We start from the raw sequence: 9,199 nt of genomic DNA, 5'->3' as shown, positions 1-9,199 counted from the left end.
AAATGCTGGGAACCGGTTATGAATACCGTGGTTTGAGGATTTGTGTGTTGTGATTCATTAGGTTGGTTTTAATTATTAAAGGAGGAATTTTCAGATTTGTTTATTAAATAAAGCATTGATTTTTATGATAATAAACTAGTTTTATTGGGATTTTCAAGTTAGGGTTTTAACCTAGACCTAATGAGTAATTGATTAGCATAATTAGGTGATGATTTTAATTATGATAATCAATTATATTTTCAGATTTGAATAAAGGTTTAAAGTGTTGATTTTTATTGATTTTAAAGGCGGAAAAAGTATGTTTTTGTACTAGGGATTGATTTTGCAAATTGAGACGATTGCATTATTGAAAAACGATTGAATTCTAAAGTTTAAAGGAGGTTTTAAATTTTATAAAGTTTCTGGAAATTTAATGAACATGGAAATAATTTAAGTTTCATTATTTTGATGATAGGAGGTGATTTCTAGTTGAGTGCTCGTTATTGCAAAGTGGCCCCTACGCTTAGGTATTCAAGGTACGTACAAGTCTAGGGCGACCACACCTTTTTGTCAATGACATTACATGATTGTTGATGATGTGAATTACATTATGTGGAATCATGTTTATTTTGGTGAACGAGCATGTGATTTGTGATGTTGGATTTATTGGATTAATTGTTGAACAAGCATGTTGAAATTATTATGAGTATGGATTTCATTGTCAATCATGTTGTTCTATATTTATGCATGTATGGTTTATTTCACATGCAAGGGATGGATTATTTATTTGTATGCTATTGTACGGGATGTCTAGCATACTTTGAGCCAATTATTCGTACCTCGTTGTACTATTTATTTTACCACATGTGAAGGGTTAGCTCACGTAAGCCACCGCACATGTAGGGTTCAGTTGGGAATATTATGTATGAAATGAATTAGGATTTGTCGTGCAAGGGCACAACCCTCATGTTAATGTGCATGATGTGGAGTCTCACTTTGGTGAGGAGGAACATGGTAGTAATTTCTAGGGGTGTAAATGAGCCGAGCCGGTCAATAAACTACTCGGGCTCGGGCTCGTTTAAAACTCGTTCATGTTCGTTCATTTACTAAACGAGCCGAGCTTGAACAACTTTTGAAGCTCGCTTAATAAACGAGCTTGAACATGAACATATGTATGCTCGTTCATTTAAGTTCATGAACAACTTGTTCATTTATGTTCATGAACAACTCGTTCATTTATGTTCGTGAACAAGTTCGTCTAGTTATGTTATGTATCATATTTTACCATATATACATTTTTCAAATATAAATAAAAATCATGTTTTTGACTTTTGGAATCTATAATAGAATAAAAATATTTTGAAATAAAATTTTAATTGCTAAATTATTGCTCTTTGACTCTTTCTAAATTATTAGTTTGTTTATCAAATAAAGTAATGTATACTTTAATCTTTATTATTAGATATAATTATAATTTGTTAGATTTTCAAGTGGTTATACTCTAAAGCTCGTTTAAGAAAGCTCGTTTATAAACTCGGCTCGATTAATAAATGAGCCGTTCACGAACAGTTCGCGAACACAAAATATTTTAAACGAACCGAGCTTGAACAAATTTTTGAGCTCGGTTAAAAGCTCGGGCTCGGGCTCGAGCTCGCATAAGTTAAATGAACATGAACATGAACAGGGTAAAGCTCGGCTCGGCTCGGCTCATTTACACCCCTAGTAATTTCACAAGTGTCTTGCCTTGTTGATCACAAGTTCTAAAGCATTTAAAATAAGATTGTTTTGGTTGTTGTTTATTAATTGTATGTGTGCATGTTGGTGAGTCTTGAGTTCGCCTTTAATAAAATATTAATAAACGTAAAGTGCAACCGGAACAAGCTTCAAAACTCTTGGAACGTATATACCTTGAGTATGAACAATGGGGGAGTCTTGCCGGAAAGCTCGTACTCCTACTAATGATACAAGACGTTGTTTCATTTATATTACGGTTTTTTCATGAAATGCCCCCGAGGTTTTAAAAAACGCACCAAATACCCTCGCCTGTTTCGATTCACATAATATACCCCTATTTATCCGTACTGTTCATGACATGCACCTGTCAGCTAACGCCGTTAGTCTGCCGTTAGTGGTGTTTTACTTATTTGCCCTTAATTTTGGTTTAGCGCCATTGACTTCCTTCACTTTCACAGAAAGACCAAAAAAAAAAAAACCGTTCACATTTTTCTCTTTCTCTCTCCTCTCCCCTGTTCTTCTTCAAGCTCTAATCCTACTCAAACCCTAGAAATTCTGGGTAGATCTTCAATATTTTTGTGAATTTTGCTGCGCACCTTAAAGGCGAGTTCGTGAGTTGTGATTTTGCTTCAATCGCGACAAAAAAGGGAGAAACTTGAGGCGATTTCCAGTTGAGTTAGTGTTGAAGAGGAAACGGGAATTTTAAAGTTGGTTAGTCTACTTCCAGGTAATAATCTCTTCTCCTCTGTTTAATTTTGCTGGTAAACTTGTTTTTTTTTCACGAAATCGATTAGGGTTAGGGTTTGTGAAATTGTCAGTTTTTTTTTTTAAAATTGCGCAAATTTCTTGTTGGTTATTGGTCAATTGTGGTTGTTGGAATGAAAATTGATGTTAGTTTCATTATTTTTTCCCTTTAGGATGAGTGCTATTTGGTTGTTACTACGTTATGGGTCACATAGTTTTGATATTAGAGTGGGAGACATGGAAAAATATCGTTTGTTGAAGTTGTTTCTTGATATCTTTGAGGAATCAGTTAAGCAAGATGTTTTTTTGCCTAGTACCTTTAGCTTGTATGTTGAGGGTCCTTGTGGTAAGGTTGAATTGAATGATGATAAGACTTTAAGGCTTCTGTGGGGATGGAATTGGGGTAAAGACACTGCTGAAATTTGGGTTGAGGGAACAGATAAACCAGGATTGGTGTTTAGGAATGCTGTTGCAACAATTGAGAATCATAGAAAGGAAAAAGAGAGACAACTTAAGGAGAGACAAGAGGAACTGTTGAGGGCTCAAAGAGAGGAGGAAGAGGCAATGAGGAAACAACAGGAAAGGGAGGACATTTTGAGGGAAATACAGGAACAAATGGAGTACACTGTGGCTATGGAGGTCCCTGTTGTTGATTGTGAGGACATGAAGGTTGAGTATGTGAGAGTCATTAGCAAAGATGATGCTGATGAGGTGTTTCCAGGTTGCTCTCAACCACAACAAACACAAGAATCCCCAAAGAAACAACCCACCCCACCCAAACACACAAATCATGTTGCTTCTAAGTCAAAAGGCAAGGATAAGCCTGCTTCTAAGAAACTAACCCCCAAAAGGAGGGCATCAGCTAAACAACCCACCCCACAGAAACAACCCACCCCACCTAAACAACCCACCAAACAACCTACACCACCACCCCCACCACCCCCACCACAGAAAGAACCCACCCAACCAAAACAACAACAACACACACCACCACCAGAACATCCCACCTCTCCACCACAACAACAACAACACACACCACCACCAGAACATCCCACCCCTCCACCACAACATCACACCCCTCCACCACCACCACAAAATCCCACTCCACCACAGAACAACCAAACTGATGAGCCTAACAATCAAGCACCACCTGATCAAGCTCAGCCAGTGAAAAAGAAGGGGGGCAGAGCTAGACCTGAGGGGTTTAGGGTTAACAAAGTCACTGCTAAGAAGGCTGGAACTTGGGTTTCCAAGGGAAAGGGAAAAGGGAGAAAGGGTACAGGAAGGTCTAAGACACCAGGGGTTTTTGCTGATGTTGGTGAGATATGTTCAGAAGAGGAGAGTGAGGATTCTGATTATGAGGAATCAGATTCTGAACAAGAGGATGTTCTGAATGATTGGATTGATTCTGATGTTGATGATGAGGTGATTCCTGATGATATTCCTGATTTGGGGTTTGAGGATTGTCTAAATGGTTCCTCAAAGATGGATAAGGCCTATAAAAATGGCAAAATATGGACTGATCAACCATATGGGTCCATTAAGTTAGAACCCTGGTTGATCTTTCATGATAAAGCCATATTTCTTGAAGTGTTGAGAAGTTACTGCATACAGGAGGGGTTGGGCTTAGTGTTGAGAGGGCTGACAATAGGAGGTACACAGCAGTGTGTGCAGTGGAGTCATGTGACTGGAGGATACATGCCAGTAGGTTGTTTGACAATGTTAGCTGGGCCATTAAGGTGATCAGTGGGTCCCACAGAACTTGTGGGAGGCTTGAGGAGAATCCAGTGGTGACCTCTGAGTGGTTGTGTAAGCATATGTTGGGGGAAATAGAGGCAAATCCAGAGATTCCAGTGGAGACATTGAGGAGGTATGCACAGGAGAAGTTTCAGTTGAGGGTGAAAAAGAGGCTATTGTACAAGGTCAGGAGTATGGCAAAGGGAAAGCTGCATGGTGGTTGGGTTGTAGCATATGAGCTGTTGCCTAGATATGCTGAGATGATTAAGCAAACAAACCCAGGGAGTCATGCACTTATAACATGGGGGGCCAGTAGTGGGGATGTGAACCCAAAATTCAGAGCTTGCTTCTTCTCATTTGCTGCACAAGTCAGGGGGTTTCTAAGGGGTTGTAGGCCCATAATTGGAATAGATGGGGCTCATTTAAGTGGTTTCTACAAGGGCATTCTACTGACAGCAGTTGGCATAGATGGGAACAATGAAATTTTTGTTCTTGCCTATGGGATAGTAGACACTGAGAGTTGTGACAGTTGGACCTACTTCATGAGATGTTTGAGGCAAATGTTTGAGCAGGAGGGTTGCAACAGAGATGATTGGACCTTCATCAGTGATAGGATGAAGGTATGTGTACTGATCTGATATTTACTCTTTTCTGATCTTTACTTTTTCTTATGTTTATGTTTCTATATTAATGAACCTGTTCTTGTTGTTTGCTGATGTGTAGGGTGTTGAGTTGGCAGTTAGAGAAACTTTTCCTAGAGCAACTAGGAGAGTTTGCTGCCAACACCTATACATGAATTGTAAGAACAATGGCTTCAGTGGATCTGCATTCCACAAGCTCTTTTGGATAGCTGCTAATGCATACAATGAGTATGTGTTTGGTAAGGCCATGGAAAAGATCAGTGAGTACAATGCAAATGCCACTGCATACTTGAACAGCTGCATTGAGCAGTGGTCTAGGCATAAGTTTGACTCTACTGTTTGTTGTGATCACAACACAACAAACTTTGTGGAGTCATTCAATGCATGCACAAAGCCCTTCAGAGACATGCCTGTCTTCTCATTATTGGAAGGTATAACTCTTCTAATCATATTCATGCATAATATTACCCCTGAACTTGTTGTTTGTTGTTTAATCATATTCATGCATAATATACCCCTGAACTTGTTGTTTGTTGGTTAATGTCTGGTGTACAGCAATCAGAAGTTGGTGTATGCAGAGGGTGGGGGCTAGATTTGACAAGGCAGTTGACATGGAGGAAGGTCAGCTCACTGCATATGCATTGAAAGAGTTAGAGGAGAGGACAGCTGAGTCCAGGTTATGTTATGCCACAGCATGTGGAGGGGGTGAATTTGAGGTTAGGGATGGACATGTCAACTTCCCAATTAGGCTTACAACAAGAAGTTGTGCCTGTGGGAAGTGGCAGATCTGTGGAATCCCCTGCAAGCATGCACTGAGGGTCATATATGACCAAAGGATGAACCCCCATGATTTCATATCCCCATGGTTCAAGGCTGCTGCATACAAGCTAACCTATGCAGAACATATTCATCCTATGGCAGATCCATCTCAGTGGCCTGACTTTGGCCTTCCTTCCATTCATCCTCCAACCATCAAAAGACCATCTGGCAGACCTGCTAAGAAGAGAAAGAGAGGGGCAAATGAACCAAAGAAAGGGAAGAGGAACACAAATGTGAAATGTGGAAAGTGTAGAGAGTTTGGTCACAACTCAAGAACATGCAAGAGTGGAGGAACAAGTGCCACTGGACCAAGTACTTCAAAGAGTGGTGCAGCAGGAGCAAGTACATCAAATGGGGGACCAAACACAAGGAAGAGGTCAAAGGCAGCTGCATAGTCACCTCAGTGGGCTATATTTTGTGAATTGTAGTGCACAAAGCTAAACTAACTTAGTCAAATCAGTTTAGTCAGAATCAGTTTAGTTAGAATCAGTTTTTGGAAACAGTTGTGCAGAGATCATTTTTTGGAAACAGTGAAATGCTTAGAACACCTCTTTTTGTGCAGTTCAGTGGTGTTTGTCCACTTAAAGTTCAGTTTATGTAAAGCTTATTTGCTTGAACAAGTATTTATGGAACAAAGTCTCTTTATTTCATGAAATTTGTTACAACTTTACTTCATTGCTATCCAAATCAGAAATGCAAACATTAATACACCAATTTTTATTGCAAAATTGATTTGCTGTTTCTGTTGTTTGATCTTCTTCTTCAATAGCTTCAACTCTTCATGCATTCCCCTGCTCTGTTCTTGCATTCCCCAGCTTTGTTCTTGCATTCCCCTGTTTTCATCATCTCTGTTTCCCTTGCTCTGAACTTCATCACTTGTGTGCTCAAGAAAACCTTTGCACCATTTGAAATTATCACAAGGATCACACTTGTAGTAAAGCTTTTGAGGATTTTTTGCTGTTTCCGAGCTCCTAATTGCAAATCTTCTCCCGCAATAGCAATTTTTATTAGGAACTCTAATGTATGCTAAATTTGGGATGGAAGAAGATTCGGTTTTTGAATGAGAGCTCATGGCTAATTTGGAGAGGGGAAAGTATGCAAGTGAGGTGAACACTAGTAGCATTTATATGCAGCAAGAACATAACGGCTATATTTTGCTTCCTAGGTTTAAAAACTAGCCGTTAAATTCAAATTCCTGCAATTTGGGTATCTAGTGCAACTTAATTTTAAAATAGGTGTATATTATGCATTAAGTTTATAAAAAGGGGTATACTGTGAATTATAAACACGACTTAACGGAGGACTAACGGAAGGTCAGTTAAGGGGTATTTGGTGCAAACTTGGAAAAAAATAGGGGTATATTATGTGAATCGAAACAGGCGAGGGTATTTGGTGCGTTTTTTAAAACCTCAGGGGCATTTCATGAAAAAACCGTTTATATTATGCGCAGGAATTCCGTCGGTATGGCCCGACACTCGGTATGGCCCGATTTTATTATTTATTCTTTGGTGTATGGTTGGCTCCCATCACCTTTCCTTTATGGAACTTTCTTTTGGCCCGTTCGAAGCTTATTCTAATTAAATTGTGAGTCAAGAGTCGAGTCAAGAGTCGAGTCTTGTATTCACGAGTGATGGTTTATTATTATATGGCTTTTGCATGTTGATTAGTACTTAGTGAGTGATGCATGTTTTAGTTTCATTTACTCTATGCCTGTAAGTACTCAGCTTTTACTGACTACGTGCTTTGTGTGTTTTGGTCATGGCCTTTGCCTTAATGACCCTATGATGATCTATCATTTGCACTTGCATTGATGGGGAGTATAATAAAATAGCAGCTTGGTAGATCGGAATCATGTGGCTTGGGATGATCGAGAGAGTTGCATATTTTCGTACTTTGAAACTATTTAATTATACTTAACTATGTTTGAAATGTTTGAACTATTTATGTTTGGGTTTTTGGGCCGTTATGGTTCCAAATTGTAGGCGACCTCAATATTTCATTTATTATGTTTTTAAAAGTTAGTTGACATTTAATTCCGCTGCGTAATTCTGGTACTAGCCTTAACCGTTATCACGGTGGCGGTAATACTTTAGTAATTCCTTTATTTTAAGTTGGAAAATGGTTTTATAAAAGCAAAGAATTATTAGGGTGTTACAAAGTGGTATTTGCAGAGCTCTAGTTTGAGAGCTGCTTTGCATTAATTAATAGTGCAAAGTGGTAAATCCTTAAACTACGATTGCGGAACTTTAGGATTTTCGAAAATTATTTTCCTAAAGTCAAAACGTATTATTTTGAGTACTCAATATTTTAAAGGTCAAATATCAATTATTTTGGGTCGTTTGAAATTAGTGGAAAAGTCGGATTATTATTTAATATTAATTAAATTTTTCGATCTTTTTTTTCCAAATTTTTTCGAATTAATTTCAAATTTATTTTATTAATTTCGGAAATTATTTTATTTAATTATCCAAATTATTTTAATCATTTATTTATTCATTTATTTTTATTCGAATATTATTTCGAAATTATGTTTAAAATTTTCGGATTTCTTTTTTTTTAATTATCCGAAATTTATTTATTTACTTATTTATTTAATTAATAATTCTTATTAATTTTCGATTTTAATTTAAATAATTTCAACAAAGTTAGGAGTTATTTCTTAATTAATCTCGAAAATTAATATTATTTGCAAGTGAGAAATGGGTAGATTAAGAAAGGGCATATTAGTTTAAGTATGCATTTTATGTGATTATGTGGATTATTAATTGCCATGTATATGTTCTAATCATGTTTGATCTTGCTTTATGTGATTAATTGCATCATATTTCATGTTGAGCATATATTTGTGCATTGAAATTGTATGGCTCCACAAACTATTTATTGTATCCTTTGGGGTTGGAATTTCTATGGAAACGCGTTAGTAAGACTTTTGAGTTGTGAATTTTCAGGAATTAAGGATGCTACCTTCTAAGTTCACCAGTCTAGGATACTTAGAGAAGATGGATAATGAGACCCCTCGCACGTATGTTCGGAAGATCGTGTTTGCTTGTGACTATTTGGCCTCGACCAAGAATATGCCCCACCTTAGGCACAAAGATATGATGGCTAGTATGGTTATACATTGTTTACCACATAAGAACCCTTACATAGACCTCAAGAATAAGTTCAGTGACATGCATTTTGGTGATGGTACCCCTAATTGGTACAAATATGGGACTAGAGATGGTAGGTGGAAGTATGATTCTGAAGTTCTTGCTACTATCTTAGAGGTTGCGGAAAATAGCTATGAGGATGGAAAGTATTCTGCGGGTTTAGGTATGGGCTATGGAGGAATAGAAAGTGATGGTGAGGATGGCATGATCCATGATGAGAAGGCTAGTAAGGTTGAGGAAGATAGTGATGATGATGTGGTAGAGATTGAAAATCCTAACCTTATAGTTCCTGAACCAACCATTGAGATATCCAGTGGATCTGAAGATGAGCTTGAAGAGAATAACGAGGTTGATAGTGAGCCACAGCAAAATGATGAGGCTATGGATGAAGAC

General features: G+C 37.8%; 1 protein-coding gene across 1 annotated transcript; it reads left to right on the top strand.

Annotated features, from left to right (window-relative positions):
• Positions 1–2,694: 2,694 nt before the first annotated feature.
• LOC110793386 (uncharacterized) lies at positions 2,695–6,309 on the top strand. Its single transcript, XM_056832551.1, has 4 exons — positions 2,695–4,001; positions 4,049–4,814; positions 4,918–5,266; positions 5,391–6,309. Exons 1-4 carry the CDS (start codon positions 2,695–2,697, stop codon positions 6,047–6,049), a joined length of 3,081 nt encoding a protein of 1,026 aa, XP_056688529.1. The 3' UTR covers positions 6,050–6,309.
• Positions 6,310–9,199: the final 2,890 nt, after the last annotated feature.

This window comes from Spinacia oleracea, chromosome 6, assembly GCF_020520425.1.
Source record: "Spinacia oleracea cultivar Varoflay chromosome 6, BTI_SOV_V1, whole genome shotgun sequence".
In the NCBI taxonomy this organism is placed as follows: Eukaryota; Viridiplantae; Streptophyta; class Magnoliopsida; order Caryophyllales; family Amaranthaceae; genus Spinacia; species Spinacia oleracea.
The sequence above is the reverse complement of the archived record's forward strand: the minus strand, read 5'-3'. Positions and strand labels throughout refer to the sequence as shown.